Source organism: Piliocolobus tephrosceles, chromosome 16, assembly GCF_002776525.5.
Source record: "Piliocolobus tephrosceles isolate RC106 chromosome 16, ASM277652v3, whole genome shotgun sequence".
Lineage (NCBI taxonomy): Eukaryota > Metazoa > Chordata > Mammalia > Primates > Cercopithecidae > Piliocolobus > Piliocolobus tephrosceles.
Genome location: NC_045449.1, coordinates 49,364,692 through 49,384,839, shown reverse-complemented (window position 1 = coordinate 49,384,839; position 20,148 = coordinate 49,364,692). Strand labels below are relative to the sequence as shown.

At 52.3% G+C, this 20,148-nt stretch overlaps 1 protein-coding gene across 1 annotated transcript in view; it reads left to right on the top strand.

Annotated features, from left to right (window-relative positions):
* Positions 1-875: 875 nt before the first annotated feature.
* TNS4 (tensin 4) overlaps positions 876-20,148 on the top strand; it is a 24,808-nt gene continuing 5,535 nt past the window's right edge. The window contains exons 1-8 of the mRNA XM_023204201.1: positions 876-904; positions 5,428-5,960; positions 12,929-13,352; positions 14,151-14,575; positions 16,610-16,696; positions 17,011-17,136; positions 19,270-19,362; positions 19,480-19,557. Of these exons, the coding sequence (XP_023059969.1) occupies positions 5,534-5,960; positions 12,929-13,352; positions 14,151-14,575; positions 16,610-16,696; positions 17,011-17,136; positions 19,270-19,362; positions 19,480-19,557 (1,660 nt within the window). The 5' untranslated portion in view covers positions 876-904; positions 5,428-5,533. The remainder of the gene's footprint in view (positions 905-5,427; positions 5,961-12,928; positions 13,353-14,150; positions 14,576-16,609; positions 16,697-17,010; positions 17,137-19,269; positions 19,363-19,479; positions 19,558-20,148) is intronic.

The following is a 20,148-nucleotide window of genomic DNA, read 5'->3' as shown; positions in this document are numbered from 1 at the left end:
AGTCCAGGCTCTGCCATCAGTGCCCTCCCCAACCATGGCTGAACACCCCCTTACAACATTCTAGGACCCCTGGCCCCTCTAGAACAGGGAGAGAGTTGGAACCACGGAGAAGGAGCTACCAAACCAGACTTCCGGGCTTCCTGATATCACCCTCCAATGTCCTCCCCTCACGGAACTTCCACCCTGAGGCACAGACCAGACGAGGGATGGAGAGAGCCCGTGAGTGAAGGAACAGCTATAAGCCCCTTCTTGAAGCCCTCCAGACACTTCAGCCTCCTTTCCTTGAGTTAGAGGCCCCATCCCAGGCTAGAGTTATTACTGTAAAAGGAGAAAGAGGAGAAAAGACAAGCTCATGCCTAGCTTTACCTCCAGTGGGCCCCTACCCTGTGCCTGTTTCAGCATGACCCAGCACAAAGGGGGACTGCAGAGGGTCTCCTGCCCACTGGCATCCTGCTTTGTCAAGGCCCTCACTCTCTGCCAGTTCTGCCAACCCATGTCCTCTGCCCCAGCCAGCACCTGAGGAGTGCCCACTGCACACCTTGATCCTAGCAATGCCCTGTCCAAGCAATGACTCCCTGGCCTTGTGGTGCCACGAGAAGGCCAACCAGGAACTTGGGAGCCCCTCACACACACCCGGCCCCAAAACCCACCACCCAGTGCTTCCCTTCCTGCTGCCTGTGCCAGCCCTACCTGAGCTCATTGGACCCAGCAGGGGTGGGGCCTACTGCTGTCAGGGCCACGTGCAGGGCCCGCCCAGAGGGGAGGAGAGAGGGCGGGCAAGCTGCTCTTAAGGCAGGTCTGGAGGTGAACTGGCGCCTCTCGTGACTCTTCACCTGGACTCTGAGTCGTCTTGGTCCCAGGAGCCAGTAGTGAACGCAACAGTCTGCCCACCCGTGGACACCAGGTAGGTGCCTTTATTATTTAAGAAGAGAGGAACACTGAGCACCTTTGCCAGCCCTGACTCATTTAACCACTTAATTTTTTTTTTCTTTTTTTTGAGACGGAGTCTTGCTCTGTCGCCCAGGCAGGAGTGCAGTGGCACCATCTCGGCTCACTGCCAACGTCTGCCTCCAGGGTTCAAGCAATTCTCCTGCCCCAGCCTCCCAAGTAGCTAGGATTACAAGTGTGTGCCACCATGCCCAGCTAATTTTCTTATGTTTAGCAGAGACGGGGTTTCACCATGTTGGCCAGGCTGGTCTCGAACTCCTGACATCAGGTGATACTCCCACCTTAGCCTCCCAAAGTGCTGGAATTACAGGCGTGAGCCCAGCCTCATTTAACCTTTTGTCCTCAGCTTCTCCACTTCTCGGGCTCAGAGTGAAGGTCGGGAGAAATGGGGTGGAGGATGTGGATAAGACTGAGATGGTTTCAGGATCACAGACTGCAGAGTTCAGCACTTTAGGGGAACTAAAACTGTGCCCCTCGGTGAATAGATGAGAGAGCTGAGGGCCAGGGAGAAGAGGCTTGCCTGAGGTCATGGAAAGGGACTGGACACAGCATCCAGGCCTCCTGCCTCCCAGCACTCTGGGAGCCCTCTGCGCCCTTCAGAGGTAGGCAGGAATGGGAGGTGGGGCGGCTGGCCTTCACTGGTCCTGTAGTCTCTGCCTGCGGTCCACGTCCTGCGTCACCGGGTCTGGGTGGGAGGGATGGGAAGATCGAGAGCCAGTTTTCAAAAATACGGGGTGCAGTGGAGATTGGGCTAATCAGGCAAAGTACTTTGGGGGAGACTCAGGCTTTACCCTTGCCCCACCCTCTCCCTTTACTGACCCGGGCTCGTAGGGAGAGAGTAAGTCAGGAGAAGAGGTTGGCAATGACACGGAAGAGGGGATTTGCCAAGGTGCCAGGACTCCCCAGAGTCCTTGGGAACAAAGAAAGATCTGAGTCAGAATCAGAAGTGGGAGCCAGAAGGGGCACCCACAAACAGGGCAGAGGTGGCTGGAGCCCTCCTTGCCCCTGCCCCGTGCATCCTAACCACACAGAGCCCCGGGCCCAGGGACTCTCCTCACCACTTCCACCAAGAAAGAGCAAGTTAGAGGAGTGTGTGGGGCCGCGAAAGGCACAGGTGCCCTGGGACATCCAAGGGCAACGTGGAGCCTTAAAAGTGAGGGGAGGCTGAAGAGGAGCTTAGGGGCTACCTGTCCTTTGCTCAGCTCCAGGTCCGTCCCTCTCGGTTCCAGAATCCCAGAAGGGACAGTGTTGGACAGGGTTCTTAAATACGTGAAGCAGCAGCAGAGGCTAAAAGTGTGGGACCCTGGAGGAAGACCACCTGGGTTTAAACCCCAATTCACAGTTCGGGTTGTATGACCTTGGGCAAATTCCTCAACCTCTCCAGCCCTGCAGCAACAGCACCCTCGTCAGAGAACTGCTGAGAAAATGCAAGGTGTTTGGTGTCTGTTATGATCATATCCCCATCATTCAGATGGGAAAACTGAGGTCTGCTCAGAGAGGAAAGGACGCTTGCCCAGGGTGGCACAAAAGCTGTGTCCAAATTAGTAAGCAGGTATCCTGGATCCTGGTCGCAAGGGGACACTCAACCCTCCTTGAGCTCTGCAAAGTCAGCAGCCCCAGCCTCCTCTGCAGGACACAGCCAGAAAACTCCCGTCCCAACAAACCCAGTCCACTTGGAGCCTGTGTGGAAAAAGCCGCGGTTCCGGCTCTGTGTCCTCAGCTGTCCCGGGAGGGCGGGAGCGCAGAGGCCGGCTCCCTTCCACTTCCATTTATAGAAAGCTTCCCGTGCCCGGGATGCCCCGCCCCCTGCAGGACCTGGCCAAGGAAAAGTCTGGCATCAGACCTACCGGAGCCGCGGGGGTGTGGGGTGGCGGGAGAGGGGCAGGGGGCCTGGTTTTTCTCATGAAACCTGTGCGACCTTCAGCCAATCACTCCCCCTCTCTAGATCCCAGGTGTCCCTCTGCACTTGAATTCCATGTGGGATAAGGAATTAAGATTCCAAAATCCCACACCTGGGTTTGAGTCCCAGCTCCACCATTTTTTTGGATGTGAAGCATGTTTCTTGACCTCTCTGAGTCTCACTATCTTCATCTGTAAAATGGACTGATAACTCAAAATAAATAAATAAGGCCAGGCACAGCAGCTCACACCTGTAATCTTAGCACTTTGGGAGGCCGAGGAAAGAGGAGCACTTGAGCCCAGGAGTTCAAGACCAGGCTGGGCAACAAACTGAGACCCTCTTTCTACAAAAAAATTGCGGGGTGTAGGGCACAAGCCTGTAGTCCCGGCCACTCGGGAGGGTAGAATCGCTTGAGCCGCAGGAGATCAAGACTGCAGTGAGCCATGACTGTGCCACTGTACTCTAGCCTGGGCAACAGAGCGAGACCCTGTCTCAAGAAAAAAAAATCAAGAGGACTGACAATAGGGTGCAGTACTTCCTAGAGCTGTGAGAGGATTGAGTTCCCAAATGTAACTCGTCTGTAAACTACCTGGCACATGGTCAGCGCTCAATAAATGGAAGCTACTGTTAATGAGGCTGTTATACACCGTTAAGTCCTTCTTTCTAAGTACTGTTTAGAATTGCCTAACTACCTTCACAAGGAGCACCTCACTGGTGCCATAACTCTCTGGGAGGGTGCAGGGCAGGAATTCTCACTACCATCTCACAGATGAGGAAACTCAGGGTCAGAGTCATACCATAAGGAGCTATTTGAGCTAGAAGTCAAATCTAAATCTTCGGATCCCTGAGTCCATTTTCTCTTCTCCCAGGCTAGTCTCAGATACCTTTTCCAGTGCTAAGGTCTGACTCCAAAGCAGGACGTAAAGGAGGCGTCTTGGCAATGAGAAGAAAGAGAGTCGGGGGGTGTTTGTGGGGGCTGGGGACAGGCAGCAAAGCTCAGAGCACACAATGGGAGTGCAACCAGCACATTGCAGCTCTGTACAGTTTTCTTGGCAGCCTCAGTCCCAGAACCTCTTACCTCCTTACCAAGCCCCACCCACAAGAAACTAGCATGTGGCATTAAGGTTAGACAATGGAAAAGACTTTTCACAGTCAGGAAAATGAGGAGGTTGGGACATCTCTTTCCCAAATGAGCCCCAAGGAAATGAATATCATCTGATGATGTCACTCCCCAGCTCAAAACTTTTCAGAGGCTCCCCGTTGCCCCTCAGGGTTGAGCTGGCAGTCCTGAGCCCAGCCTGCAAGGCCCTGCGGGATCTGGCCAGCCTGCCTCCCCCGCCCCATCTCCTCTACCCACCCCAGGTACCCTGTTACTCACGTGCTCAATAGTGTCTTGTGAGTTTCCCTGCTGGCCAGACTTTTGCACAAATGGTCCCCTCTACTTTATTTATTTATTTATTTGTTTGTTTGTTTTATTCATGTAGTTATTTGGTATTTGTTTATTTAGAGACAGAGTCTCGCTCTATCGCCCAGGCTGCAGTGCATTGGCTCTATCTCGGCTCACTGCAACCTCTGCCTCCCAGCTTCAAGCAATCCTCCTGCCCCAGCCTCCTGAGTAGCTGGAATTACAGGCACGTGCCATCATGCCAGCTAATTTTTATATTTTTAGTAGAGATGGGGTTTCACCATGTTCACCAGACTGGTCTCGAACTCCTGACCTCAAGGGATCAGCCCACCTCAGACTCCCAAAGTGCTGGGATTACAGGTGTGAGCCATCACGCCCAGCCCATCCCCTCTACTTTAAACCTTCCTCTCTGCCTCCTCATCCCTACTCATCTTTCACAGCTACCTCTTGCTTTTCCTGCTTATCTCCCTTTGCATGTCCCTTCCTCCAGGAAGGCCTCCCTAACCTCCCCACTAAACTAGGAAGGTCCACTGTCCCTCCTCTCCTCCTCGTGACACTGCTTACAGTTGTTTGCTTGCTTACTTGTCTGTTTCACCAACTGGCCTAAGTGCAGGCACTCGGACATCAGGCAGCCAAGGGCCCAGTCCTTCTCTGACACTTCTTAGCAGTGTGACCCTTGGGCAAGTTACCTACCTCTCTGTGCCTCAGTTCTCTCCCTGTAAAATGGGATAATAGTACCTACCTTATACAGTTGTTATGAGGATTTTTAAAGGCTTTATGTAAAAATACCAGAGCTTATGTGGATAATTACTCAGTAAACATTAGGTAGTATTTACTTAATCAACACACCTGGAATGTAGTAGATATTCAGTAAACAGCTACTTTATTTAATGATCACTTACATAATGGGCTTGTTTTGTGCCAGGCACTGTTCTAAGCACATTACAAATATTAACTTGTTTTATAGACAAGGGAACTGAGGCACAGAGAAGTCAATTAACTTGCCCAAGGTTATACAGCTAGTAGGTGGTGGAGCCAGGCTGCAAACCCAGGTAGTCTGGCTCCAGCATCCATGCTTTTAAATGAATGAATAAATTAGCCCTTGTATGGAGGGTGGGAAGGCAGGGGCTTCACCTACAGAAGTTACTCCATTCCCACTCTTGGACTCTTTCAGGTCCTGGGAGCTTCTGGTTGGCAAGTGAGATCTCTGGGATGTCAGTGAGGCTGGTTGAAAACCAGAGGTAAACTGCAGAGGTCACATCCCCACCACGTCCCAGGTGATGTCCAGCCCACTGCTGGCAGGAGGCCATGCTGTCAGCTTGGCACCTTGTGACGAGCCCAGGAGGACCCTGCACCCAGCACCCAGCCCCAGCCTGCCGCCCCAGTGTTCTTACTACACCACGGAAGGCTGGGGAGCCCAGGCCCTGATGGCCCCCATGCCCTGCATGGGGCCCCCTGACCGACTCCAGCAAGCCCCACAGGCGGAGGCCAAAGCCACCTGCTTCCTGCCGTCCCCTGGCGAGCAGGCCTTGGGAACCCCGGAAGACCTTGACTCCTACATTGACTTCTCACTGGAGAGCCTCAATCAGATGATCCTGGAACTGGACCCCACCTTCCAGCTGCTTCCCCAAGGGACTGGGGGCCCCCGGGCTGAGCCGGCCCAGAGCACCATATCAGTGAGAAAGAAGGAGGAACCTGAAGCCTTGGGTAAGGATTTGGGGCACAGTACTAGGAGCAGGGTTTGGCACCAGACCTTATGAGGAAGAAGGACTTTCCTATGTACAGAGAAGGGGACCCTGTCCTGTTGGGAGATGCTGTGCAAACCTAACCAAGTTACTAACCCCTCTGTTTTCTATGCTACACAAAAGGGATAAATACAAGTTTCCCTCACTAGCCAATTCTATTTGCTTCCTGAGTTTGGAAAGTGATAGATACCAATTTTCTATGATTTTATGAGGACTCAAAAAAGCTTCTATAGGAAGTGTTTTGTGCAGTACCATGCCCATAAGGAAGAGCTCAGTAAATGTGGATCCCTGATCCCCACTGTCCTAGGGTATCTCACTTCAGAGCCTCACCTGGGCCCCCCCCCCGAAATGTTGGCAGGATTGCTATCTGTACCTCTGTCCTTGTTTAGGGGGGTATCTCTCCGGAGAGGCCCACACTGGAAATGGTAGGATAAGGACGCAGTAGTGTTCAAGCAGTGGTATGCTGGTGAATGTTTCCCTGGCTCCCTGGTTGGGGAGCAGGGGCAGAGGGAGCGGATGTGAAGCTTCTGCCCATTTCCACAGTGTAAATTCTCCCACTCTGGCCAATTTCAAGCTACCAACATGATGTCACTGAATGAGGAGCTGGAGACACGTGGAGTAGCAGCAGGCTGTTACACAGCCTTGCCACCACACCGACACAACAGATGATCAATAACCCTGAGAGCACAGACAATAATAAGGAGGGTGGGGAGACATTGTAAAATAATTGGGATGTGACGAATTTTGAGTATTTATTACCTTTGTTTTTAATGGAAGTTATTTCACTGTAAGTGTACATAATGTAATTACTCAATGGCTGGGTTTAGTAACCAGCTGGACAAAATCCTGAAAATTTAACAATCAGCTCTTAACCAGCCGATACAAGCCAATTCCAGGGCACCACCGAGTCCAAAGGAACCTGGAAATTCCTACATCTGGCTTCAGTTTCCTGAACAAAGAGTTTCAAATAAGCTCTTGATGAGGGTCAAGGAGCAGGCGCATTAGACAGGTTGGAAGACTGAGGCCTCCAAGGCTTTAAGCTACCAGCAAGGATGAGGGGGTGCATGATTAGGATTAGAGATAGGAGCCATAAGATATTCCACTTACTGGACACATATTATATATCAGGCACTATGTTGAGCACTTTATGTGGAATCTTCAATCCTCTCAATCCACTCCCTGAGCTGATTTTTTTTTTTTTTCAATGGAGTCTCGCTGTCACCCAGGCTGGAGTGCAACAGCACGATCTCAGCTCACTCCAACCTCCGCCTCCTGGGTTCAAGCAATTCTCCTGCCTCAGCCTCCCCAGTAGCTGGGATTACAGGCACCTGCCACCAGGCCCAGTTAATTTTTGTATTTTCAGTAGAGACAGGGTTTCACCATGTTGGCCAGACTGGCCTCGAACTCCTGAGCTCAAGTGTTCCACCCACCTCGCCCTCCCAAAGTGCTGGGATTACAGGCGTGAGCTTGGCCGAATATTTTATCTCCGTTTCGCAAATGAGAAAGCTGGGGTTGCTGGGGTTGAGTAAGGAGCCAGTCTAGCCTAATGGCTGGCGTCAGGCAGAGCTTTCACAAGCTGCTTGCTTCACCGCTTTGTGTCACGGATTCCTCATCTGAGAAATGGAGATAATGAGAGTTCTTACCTCAAAGGGTGTTATGGGGATTGAAAGAAATTACATTTGTTGGCTGCTTATCACAAATCCTGGCACACTATACGCTATTCTAAATCGTAGCTGTTTTTATTAAACCTTGGGGGTTGTACGTCGGCCTAGCCCCAGGGTAGGTTTGGGCTCTGAGGTGGAGGCCAGCCCAGCACCCACGCCCTCTGGCACCCCAGGTTCCTGGGCTCCTGCCTGCTCTGCCCCCTTTCGCCAAGCATTGCCTGCCAGGCCTGTTAAAGAAACTGTCCCTCAAGGGTCCTCCTGTTTCTTAAGGCCAGTCATGGGCATGTCACTGCAGGAAAGGCGTCTTGGGCCTAATTACTGCTGGCAGGAGTAAGCCCAGGGTTTTACCATTCATGCCCCAGGACAGGAGTTCCACATATCCAAGGCCAGGTGGGGCAAAACCAGTCCCTGTGGAACGTCCACACACGTTGGGTGAGGGTTGGTAACAACTGGGCCCTTCCTCCACGGAAGGGGCTCATGATCAGCTTAGGGCTGATGGCATGGGTCCACATCCACAGATGCCCTGGGCACCACATGCCATTGTGAACGTGTGTCCACCCCACTCTGGGGAACAGGGAATGTAAGGCAGGCAGTGGCCAGAAGGTCCTGAGGAAGCTGCCTCACTGCCCTGGCCCCTTCTGATGGAGAAGGAAAAAAAACCCCTTCCTCTAACCTCTGCCTGGACACCTGCAATGCCTGGGCGTTCACTGCCTCCTAAGACAGCCCAGCCAGGTCAGCTCCCCATTGAGAAGTTCTCCACCATCACTAAGAATAGCAGGCACCTGCGCCCAAAATCCTCCCTGCAGACCCTACTGCTGGTGACAAAGCTCTCACTGGCCCATGGCAGCCTACAACTCTGAGCGTTGTGGTGAGTTCTCTTACCTCTAAATGTATTCAGAGTGCAGGATCCCCTGCCATTTTACAATCTCCTCCTTCCTACTTTTGGGCTGTTCAAGGAAAGACACTCTGACATTCCCGTGCTAGGAGATGTTTACTGTTCCTCTTTGTCCTAACGTGGAAAATTTTAAAATTAAACATTGGCAATTCTATATTGACATTTCCCCTAATATACATACATATATTTTTTTGAGACAGGGTCTCGTTGTGTTGCCCTGGCTGGAGTGCAGTGGTGTGATTGTAGCTCACTGCAGCCTTTAATGCCTGGGCTCAAGCAATCCTCCCACCTCAGCATCCCCAGTAGCTGGGACTACAGGCACATGTCACCATGCCTGGCTAATTTCTTTCTTTCTTTTTTTTTTTTTTGGTGGGTGATGGAGTCTCTGCCTCCTAGGGTTCAAGCGATTCTCATACCTCAGACTCCCGAATAGCAGGGATTACAGGTGCCCACCACCATGCCCAGCTAATTTTTTTGTATTTTTAGTAGAGATGGGGTTTCACCATGTTGGCCAGTCTGGTCTTGAACTCTTGACCTCGCCCACCTCAGTGATTCGCCCACCTTGGCCTCCCAAAGTGCTGGGATTACAGGTGTGAGCCACCACGCCCTGCCAACCCAGTAATCTTTAAACTTTTTGTAGAGACAGAGTCTCGCCATGTTGCCCAGCCTACCTCAAGTGATCCTCCTTCCTCAGCTTCCCAAAGTTCTGGGATTACAGGCGTGAGCCATATCACCCAGCCCAGACTTAAAAAAAAAAACAACTATTCCATGTACCAGCCTGGCCAACATGGCGAAAACCCGTCTCTACTAAAAATACAAAAATTAGTTGGGTGTGATGGCACGAACCTGTCATCCCATCTACTTGGGAGGATGAGGTGGAAGAATCACTTTAGCCTGGGAGGTGGAGGCTGCAGTGAGCCAAGATCCTGCCACTGCAGTCCAGCCTGGGCAAGAGTGAGACCCTGTCTCAAAAAAAAAAGAGTCCATGTAATCCATGATCCCAGTGTCTGGCTTTTGAAGGAAATAGTGGAAACCTCCTTTTACAGATGAGGAAACTGAGGCTCAGGGTGGGTATGTGATGGCTCACAGTCACACAGCCGAGGAGACAGGTCAGGCCTCAAATTCCAGCCTTCTGGGCTCCATAGGCCACTGTCCTTTCTCTCTTTCCAAAGTCTAGTCTTCTGCCTCTGGGGCATCACAGAATCCATCAGGATGGAGGCAGCCTGCAGGCTCCTCTTCTGAGACACAACCTCCTGGGCGCTTCACAAACCTTCCCCAGGTTCCCTGCTCCTGCCTTCCTTTAAACTTGTCCTGGGGGCCCCCGGGGAATGCGCTTCCTAGAAGCAAACACCATATCCCTTCCTTTATCCTCTCCAATGTCCCTCACCCCATCTTTGGAACAGGCCCCCACTTTCATTTTCCAGCAATTTCTGCCAGACAAGGCTGTTTACCAGCCCAAATGAAGGGGGTTTAATAACTGTTTCTCCACCCCTCACCTACATGCCCTCCCTCCACTCAACCACCTGCCTGGGGCTGGTGCCGGCACCCACCCAGCACTGCTCAGACTTGCCCCACAGGCCAGTAAACAGCGACTGCACCCCTGTGATGGGTGGAGGCCCCCAGCCCCACCCCCTCAGCTCCACCCACCTTGGGACAGCCACGGGAGGTGAGCACGGGGCTCCTCCCTCCCCTCCCACTCTCCTTACTCAGCACCCCCAGCAAGGTCCCTGGTGGATGTTTCGATGACCCAGTGAGTAGGGAGCCCAGAGCTTCACCAGGCCAAGAGACCCTCCCCAAAGCAGCCAAGCACCTTCTCACGGGGCAAGGCCTTGGAGCAGGGCTCATCCTGGAAGCAGCAGTCCCTAAACAGAGCTTAGCAACACTCCCTGGCTGTGCAGCATCGGATAACTCACTTCACCTTTCTGAGCCTTCCAGATTTCCCATCTGTTATATGGGCGTTAATAACATTCCCTACTTCAACAGAGTTGTCACGAGGGTTAAAAGAGCTAATACAAGCAATGTGTTCGTAGTGGTCCTGGCACACTGCACTCAATAAAGAACAGTCTCTATGAAACATCGTTGTACACTAAGTGTTAGCTCCATCCCCACTCTTCTCCAAGCCTCAGTTTCCTCCTCTGTAAAAAATAATGCCTGCCCTGCTCAAGGGCTGTTACGAGGTTCAGAGGAGATTATGGGTATAAACACTATAAAGTCCTATAAAAATTGAAGTTGTGCTTTCCAGCCTTCCAGAAGAATCCAGCCCATTCCAAGACCTCTTTTCTTCTGGAGCCCACAATACAGTCCCCCAAAGAGTCTCACCTTGCAGTCATCTTTCTAAGCAGAGAGATCCCCAACCTTAGCCAGAAAGAGGGCTCCATTTGGCCAGTACTGCCCCCAAAAAGCAGGCAGGTAGAAAATGCTCCTCTCTCGAGCCTCACCATGGGCCGGGCTCCAGGCTACTGTATTTCATCCTCATCACAGCCTTGGAAGACTGGTTTCAGATCCTCACTTTGCAGATAAGGAAACAGAGGCTCAGACAGGGTCGGGAAGTTACACAATGCCCTTGGCTGAGAAGCAGCAAAGCCAGGACTCACCCCAGGTTTGTTTTGCTACAAAGCCAGGCTCTTCCTCCACCCGCTGAGCAGCAAGCCCCGGTCAGCTGCCAGCCCTTGCTCATCTGATGTAACTCCCCACCCCCTCCGTGTGGCCCAAGCAGGCTCAGACAGAGGCAGTAACCGTGAGCAGGGCCAGATGGCCCTACCCTGGAGCGGGCTGGGGCAGGCTGGGGCTCCACAGTCATAATGGGGAGGAACAGTACATGTGCCAGGGCCCCAGGCAGGTGGGAGCTGAGGGTGCACGTTCTCCCCAATTTCCCCAGCCTCCATGCCAGGAAGCCAGAGGCAAGACTCACACTCTTCAGAAAAGAGCAGCTCATTAACCTCCACCCTCCTCCAGCTTTGCTGGAACAACACCAAGGACAATTCCCCTCCCCCAGGTCAGGAGGAAGGGTGTTCATCCTCACCATAGGGAGAACCGCAGAGCAGCCCACTCCAAGGCTGACCTCAGGAGAGGAACAAGGCCTCAGAATCCCAAGAGTCCCGGGTGCCCCGACCCGGGAGTGGAAAGAGCGCTGGAGCGAGTCGGCAGCCTGGGGTGTGTTGGGTGATCCCTGTGTACCAGTTACGATCCCCTGGGAGATCCATAGCTCAAGAATGCGGCAAGCCCTGCGCTCAGGGAGTGCCTGCTCGAAAGCAGGGTTCTCAAACTCCACTGCATATTCACATGCCCTGGGTGGCCTCGCTAAAATGCAGATTATGTTTCCACAGGGGTGGAGCCCAGGTGATACGGTCCTGCTGGGCCATTCATGGTCTACTGCACTCACCTGAAAAACTGGAAAACAAACAAAACTGAGGCCTGGGTTAACACCCTGGAGAGTTTAATCTAATTGGCACGAGGCGCAGCCTGGGGTGAGTCTAGTGTGTAACCAAGCTTGAGAATCCCTGCTTTCATTGCAGGTACAGAAAAATCTTTTTTTTTTTTTTTTTTTTTGGACATGGAGTTTCACTCTTGTCACCCAGGCTGGAGTGCAGTGGCGCAATCTTGGCTCACTGCAACCTCTGCCTCCCAGGTTCAAGCGATTCTCGTGCTCAGCCTCCCAAGTAGCTGGGATTACAGGCGCCCGGCTAATTTTTGTAGTTTTGGTAGAGATGGGGTTCGCCATGTTGGCCAGGCTGGTCTTGAACTGCTGACCTCAGGTGATCCACCGGCCTCGGCCTCCCAAAGTGCTGGGATTCCAGATGTGAGCCACCGCGCCCAGCCTCAGAGAAACCACTTTCACACACCCTGAGTAGCAGAGGCATCAGAAAGTGTCACTGGCACAACCCATCAAGTGGCCATTTCAAGCTAGGAAAAGGGCACAAAGGAGAGGGTTGCCCAATTTTTAAGCACCTGCTCTGTGCCAAGAACAGTGTTGTGCTGCCTACACAAGTTTCACTTCATCCTTTTTGTAACAACAAGAGGCTGGATGCAGTTGCCCCACTTTACAGGTGTGGAAACTGAGGCCCTGGGTGGTGAAGTCTTTTGGCCAAACTCTCTCAGAGAATAAGTAGCAGAGCCAGACCTGAAGCCTGGGTCTGTCTCATTCCAAGGCCTCGGTCCTCTACTGCATCTCCTCACCCAAGGGAAGTTGTCACAGGAAGGGTGACTTTGGAACTGGGCCCTGAAGGTGGAGTTGGGCTCTCCTCTCTGGGCCTTAGTTTCCTCATCTCTATAAAAGAGGGGACAGAATGGCCTTGAGGACACTTCCAGCCTTTCTGTTCTATGAGTCCAGGCTCCTGTGTTTCACCAATGCTCTGCTTTTCTCCCCCAAAGACATAAAGTACATCGAGGTGACCTCCGCCAGATCAAGGTGCCATGATGGCCCCCAATGCTGCTCCAGCCCCTCTGTCACCCCACCCTTCGGCTCCCCTCGCAGTGGTGGCCTCTTCCTTTCCAGAGATGTCCCCCGAGAGACACGAAGCAGCAGTGAGAGCCTCATCTTCTCTGGGAACCAGGGCAGGGGGCACCAGCGCCCTCTGCCCCCCTCAGAGGGTCTGTCCCCTCAACCCCCAAATTCCCCCAGTATCTCAATCCCTTGCATGGGGAGCAAAGCCTCGAGCCCCCATGGCTTGGGCTCCCCACTGGTGGCTTCTCCAAGACTAGAGAAGCGACTGGGAGGCCTGGCCCCACAGCGGGGCAGCAGGATCTCCGTGCTGTCAGCCAGCCCAGCGTCTGATGTCAGCTACATGTTTGGAAGGTAGGTTCTGTAGCTTCTAACATTGCACACACATACACACACAGGCACACACACGCGCACACCCCCTAAAATCATTGAAAGGCACCCTACTCTGAGCAAAATCTGGGCATGCACCAAAACCAAAAGGGAATGCCCTGCCTGGGCATCGCTTACAATCATCCCAGGTCAATTCTCTATAGACCTCACAGTAGAACTGCAGGCACATGCACACCCATTCTGCCCCAGGAAGACCGAACCACAGGACTCTGCTTCCCACTCCACCTCCAAAGCCACTGGCCAAGGCCGTCCCTGGCACAGAGGCTGGGGATTCCATAGCCATGCCCACTGGCACAGGCCTCCGAGCTCAGGGAGAAGTCTGGCTGGATGTGAAGCTGGCCTCCTCCTGCAGCTGGGGAGTTCCCTCTGCATCAGCCACATTGTGGTCCAGCATAGGTCCAGCCCATCTGCAGGGCTCCTGGGAGTCATGGGGGCCTGGGGAGATCCTGATCCGGCAGCTCACAGAACGACCTGGCTGGGAAGGCAGACGGAATGGGGGCCAGCCTATGCCCAAAGCCTGCAGGGGTCAGCTCATCGGCTACTTTAAATGACCAAAGACCCTACCATCCAGGGACATTTCTGTATCCTTACCATCCCTTAAGGATTAGGTGGGGGTGCACTTTGCTGTGGGCTGTATGGGGTGGGGTATGCAGTGTTCTATTTAGCCAAAGCCACAGGAACCCAGATCACCAGATCCAGAGCCTGGCTCTAGCCCCTGAGCCACCTACTGCCCTAACAACCTGTCTGACTCTCCTGCTGCAGCAGTCAGTCCCTCCTGCACTCCAGCAACTCCAGTCATCAGTCATCTTCCAGATCCTTGGAAAGTCCAGCCAGCTCTTCCTCCAGCCTCCACAGCCTTGGCTCAGTGTCGCTGTGTACGAGACCCGGTGACTTCCAGGCTCCCAGAAACCCTACCCTAACCATGGGCCAACCCAGAGCACCCCACTGTCCACCACTGGCCAAAGAACATGCCAGCAGCTGCCCCCCATCCATCACCAACTCCATGGTGGACATACCCATTGTGCTGATCAACGGCTGCCCAGAACCAGGGTCTTCTCCACCCCAGCGGAGCCCAGGACACCAGAGCTCTGTTCGACCTGGAGCTGCTTCTCCCAGCAACCCCTGTCCAGCCACCAGGAGCCACAGCCAGACCCTATCAGATGCCCCCTTCACCACATGCCCAGAGGGTACGTTGTAAACCAATATTTCAAGCAATGTAAGGTTTGGCTTGGGGGAATAGACAAAGTGCCAGTGGGTTTCTGCAACAGCCAGTCAACACATTTATTGAGCAACTATTGTGTGTCTGGTACTATGCCAGGTAGCGAGGACACACAAAGGGACACAGTTTAGAAAGAGACAAACACAAATCCTCATGGTAGGGTAGGATAAATGTGGAGGTAAAGAGATATTCTCAATCATATGGGCCAAAGTAGAAGGAATGATTCTTTCAGTCTGGAGAACAGAGGAAGTGACATCCGAGCTGCATCTGTGAAGTGGATCAGAAGTTTGTGGTCAGAGAAGGAGAGGAAAGGCTTTCCCAGCAGAGAGAGCAGGGGGTCCACAGTCGGGAAGGTGTGGAAGCACATGGCATGTTCAGGAAATGCCGGAATGTTGGGTGCAGATTCAAGTCATTGAGAGTAATTTGAAGCCAGATTGTGAAAGGCCTTAAATGCCAAACTAAAAAAAAAAGAAAAAAGAAAAATAGAATTTGCCTTTTAAGCAATAGGGTACCATCAGTGAGCCTCACACGGGAAAGTGATGGGGTCAGAGGTGCACACTCAATGGATCACCCTGGCAGCTCAACGAATAGCAGGGGCCTGAACCGGGGTGGGGCAGTGGGGGTGGAGGAGAGAGGACAGAGCCAGGCGACCCTCAGGATGTGCTTGATGACTAACTCAAGGAGAGCAAGAGGGCGAGTCAGTTCTGACTCTGACATTCATGGATGACGAGAACACAGAAGGGGTGGATGGGGCAATAGAGACAATGCATTCCAGTTCAGACAGCTGGAAACCACGAAACAGCAAACACCCTCCTTCCCGGAGTCTGAGACCACAGGCGTCCAAGGAGAACAAAATCAACCAGAACCTACAGCAGTAAACACAGAAGCTAAGCTCTAACACCCTCTGGATGCCTCTCCCATGAGCAGAGTCCCCTGCCAACCCCCTGTTCCCCCTCCCTCGGCCATCGGAGGGCTTCTCAGCCCCCACTTGGCCATGACATTCACAGGCATCAAGGCAACTCTGGGAGAGTGGGGGAGAAATGTTTACTATAGCCCACCGCTCACTCCCACTCACAAAGCCATGTGGAGGCAAGCAGGAGAAAAAGACACTTCCAGCATCCCTTTGCCTCTGCCCTGATCACTTTCCCAGCACAAATCATTTGCAGATTTCAGTACTTTTTTTTAATGAGTTACTTGAGAGTAACTGGTCACAACACTCCTTTTCAAGCTGCCAAGGTTGACAGCTACTGCTCTCTGCCTTAGGGACCCAGAGAAATGGCCATTTTGGCATCTCAAAGAGTACATTTACTTAGCCTAGTGATATTCCCATCCTGCTTTGGTCCCATAATATCACTAACTGTACCCCCAGATCTTCTCAAATTCTGCAAAATATCCTCAAAACAAAATTCATTTTAATTTCATAGGCTACTGGAACATTAAAGACCCTCAGAAGTTGTTTAGTCCACTTGGTTCCCTCTGAGCTTCGGTTATCCCATATCAGAGTCAAGACCCAGCCTCCCACCTCCCAGGGGCATGTTTTTCTGCCCAGATCTGCTATTTTCCTCTCCTTCGCGTTTTCTGCCATTTTCTTTTCCAAGCTGAATATTCCCCTAAGGAATTCTTAGGATTATGAAGACGGAGGAGAATGTGATATCAAACATGACGCATCTGAGAATTCCTTGTTTATCTCTTATTTCAGTCCTCACCAGGGGACTCAACACTAGATTTGAGAAACCATTTCTCCTTAAACTAAGGTTGTATCTATTCATTTTTTTATTCATTACCAAGGATACAAGGGCACTTCTGAGTTCTAGATGCACCAAACCCTGGCATCCTTCTGTTTGATTTTCCCTGGAGATACAATGGAGTTAGGGTCTGGGATGGTGGTCGAATGAGACCTTGGAGCAATAGAATAGGGAAGGGTCTCCAGCCTTCTCTGGTGAACATCCCTCAGCTCCCATCTGTCCAGCCTACAGGGTCCCCCTTCTCTGTCTGTCTCCAGGTCCCACCAGGGACATGCAGCCCACCATGAAGTTCGTGATGGACACATCTAAATACTGGTTTAAGCCAAACATCACCCGAGAGCAAGGTAAAAGGAAACATGAGCGACCCCAGAATCGGATCTGGGTCTTGCACTTTGCATCAGGCAGGGCCCTGGGTTACAGTTAAGGAATGGCAAATAGTGGGTCCGGGGAAGCAGGGGAGGGGGGATGTCCTGCTGACCTCATGACCTCCCAAGGAAGTGGGAACCACAGCAAGAATGGTGGAGATTTGACAGCAGAAAGAACTTCCTGGGGACAAAAGGTGACTCTGTAACATCTGCTCTGTGAAGACCCTATGGGGCGGGGGACAGAGGGTGTCCAGGTGGGGCGGTGTCCATCTCTGACTCAAGGATTGTTCCAGCAATCAAGCTGCTGAGGAAGGAGGAGCCAGGGGCTTTTGTCATAAGGGACAGCTCTTCATACCGAGGCTCCTTCGGCCTGGCCCTGAAGGTCCAGGAGGTTCCCCCATCTGCCCAGAATCGACCAGGTATGCATCTGTCTCTGCTCATTCAAGATCTCACTGAGGCAGCGGGGTGTGGTCGCTTCCAGTCCTGGCTCTGGCCCTGGCTTTCAGGGTGACACGGCACCAGTCTTAAAACAGCACCTAGGAGAAGTGTCCACTCCAGTCTTCTCTCCAACGCCCTCCAGCCCCAAGGCACCCTGAAAAATGCCTTTCACAGCAAGCCTGAGTGCTTCTGCCTTCCCGAGCCCCGCCCCCAGTTCCCTGCTTTTTCCTCCTGGTGGGAGAGAAGGAGGAGGGTCCCAGCCCCCTCTAGGCTGCTCTCTTTGGAGTCAAACTGGATTCATTTCCAGGGAACCTAATGTGTGATTACACACGTAGCTAGCTTATCTCACGGGTGATAGCTTACCACGTGTGTGTCTTAGCTCAGCACACGTGTGTGTGATAGCTCTTACCACATGCTTTCCTGTGGTCTCCCACGCTCATTTGATGGCAAACATCCATGGGGCATCCACCACACACCAGGCACTGTGTGGGGCAGCAGGGATACAGAGGAATCAGACACAGACGCCACCTCACCAGGGAGGCAGACGAAAACATGATTACAATACAAGGTACCTGGGTCATAGGCCTCACTCAGACCCCAGGATTGCACCTTCTTATTTAATGGATGAGGTAACGGAGGCTCCCAGAGTTACTTAATGACCCCAGAGCAATTAAGTGATAAAGGGAGGATGAAACACCCAGCCTTGTGTTCTTGACAGTATGCCTCACTGTCACAATAAGAAAGTGACCTCTGAGGAGGGTGTTGCTTATAAAGGACGCCTTGTAAGAGGCAATGAACCCAGACTGAGGAGGACACTGTGGATTGGTGGAAAGGAGTCAGAAGGTCATTGTTCACCTCCTCCAGCCTCCAGCCCCCCGCCCCCCTGCCACGCCCGGGGCCAGCGTGGTTCCAGCAAAGATGACCTGGTGGGCAGGGGGAGACAGAAACCAGAGCGGAGAGTCAACATTTATCTAAACAATAATTAAGAAGTGTCCTTGCCAGGCACAGTGGCTCACGCCAGTAATCCCAGCACTTTGGGAGACCGAGGCAGGATGATTGCTTGAACCCAGGAGTCTGAAACCAGCTTGAGCAACATAGCAAAACCCTGTCTCTACAAAAATTACCCAGGTGTGGTGGAGCACACCTGTAGTCCCAGGTACTTGGGAGGCTGAAGCAGGAGAATCGCTTGAACCCAGGAGGTCTTGGAGGCTGCAGTGAGCCATGATCACACCACTGCACTCCTGCCTGGACCAAAGAATGAGACCCTGTCTAAAAAAAAAAAAAAGAAGAAAAGAAAAATTCTCTAGGCCTCTCTGTGTCTCACATCTGTAATCCCAACATTTTGAGAGGCCCAGGCAGGAGAATCGCTTGAGCTCAGGAGTTTGAGACCAGCCTGAGCAAAACAGTGAGACCTTGTCTCTGCAGAAGAATTAGCCAGACGTGGTGAGGCACGCCTGTAGTCCCAGCTACTCAGGAAGCTAAGGTAGGAGGATTCCTTAAGCCCAGGAGGTTGAGGCACATAAGCTAAGATCACGCCACTGCACTTCCAGCCTGAGAGACAGAGCAGGACAATGTCTAACAACAACAACAAAAAATCCCTGGTAACTTTTGAGCAACAGAAAGGTTTCCCCACCCCACCCCCAAAAAAAGAAGAAGAAGAACAGAAAGGTTTCCTGAAGAGGGTGTGGCTGGAGTCATTGAGCAGATGTGTTGGCACCTCCTCTGTGGGAGTGAGAGGCAGGGGGATGGACAAGGTGGCATTTTTTTTTTTTTCCGGTGAGACAGAGTCTCACTCTGTCACCCAGGCTGGAGTGCAGTGACACAATCTCGGCTCACTGCAACCTCTGCCTCCCAGGTTCAAGTGATTCTCCTGCCTCAGCCTCTTGAGTAGCTGGGACTACAGGCATGTGAACCACGCCCGACTTTTTTTTTTTTTTTTTAATCTTTAATAGAGATGGGGTTTTACCACGTCAGTCAGGCTGATCTCGAACTCCTGACCTCAAGTGATCCACCCGCCTCAGCCCCCCAGAGTGCTGGGATTATAGGCGTGAGCCACTGTGCCCAGCCACAAGGTGGAATTCTATCGGAATGCACTTTCTTCTTTCTCTATCCAGGCGAGGACAGCAATGACCTTATTCGACACTTCCTCATCGAGTCTTCTGCCAAAGGAGTGCATCTCAAAGGAGCCGATGAGGAGCCCTACTTTGGTGAGATTCCCCAGCCTCCAGGCTCCCCAGGGATGGGGGACCAGCGAAGTCTCTGTTCTGAACTGTGGGGTGGGCTAGGGAAGCTCTGCTCATGCAGGGCTGCTTGCGTCCTTTCAGGGAGCCTCTCTGCCTTCGTGTGCCAGCATTCCATCATGGCCCTGGCCCTGCCCTGCAAACTCACCATCCCACAGAGAGGTGGGTCTGGGCCCCAGAGAGGGAGTGCCAAGGTGGGGGACCTGTTTGTTCTCACTAGAAATGGGGTTCATTTCTACCTTGTTGGTGGATTATTTTAGTGTCACGGCTAAAACTGCATGTACTGGAGTCGCTCAACATCTCCACCTCCTAGCTGTGAAAATTTGAGAATGTTGACCTCTCTGAGCCTCAGTTTCCTCATCTATAAAATGGGGACAATCATCATGGTACCTACTTATAGGATTGCTGTGCAGACTAAATGAGATAGCTCGGGCAAGGCTCTCAGCGCAATGCCTGGCATAGAATGGATGTTGGATAAATAGCAGCCTGCTTTGAGAGGATGAAAGAGCCTAAATCAAATAGTTTGGAGAGTTTTCTCTTTCTGGTTCCAATATTTGAGCACTCACTCACCCATTCATGCTTCACTACAAGCTTGTGAAGCAGACTTTGCTGTTATCATCCCCATTTCACAGATAAGAAAATAAGGGCTGGGCGCGGTGACTCACGCCTGTAATCCCAGCACTTTGGGAGGCCGAGGCAGGTGGATCACTTGAGGTCAGGAGTTCAAGACCAGCCTGACCAACATGGTGAAAC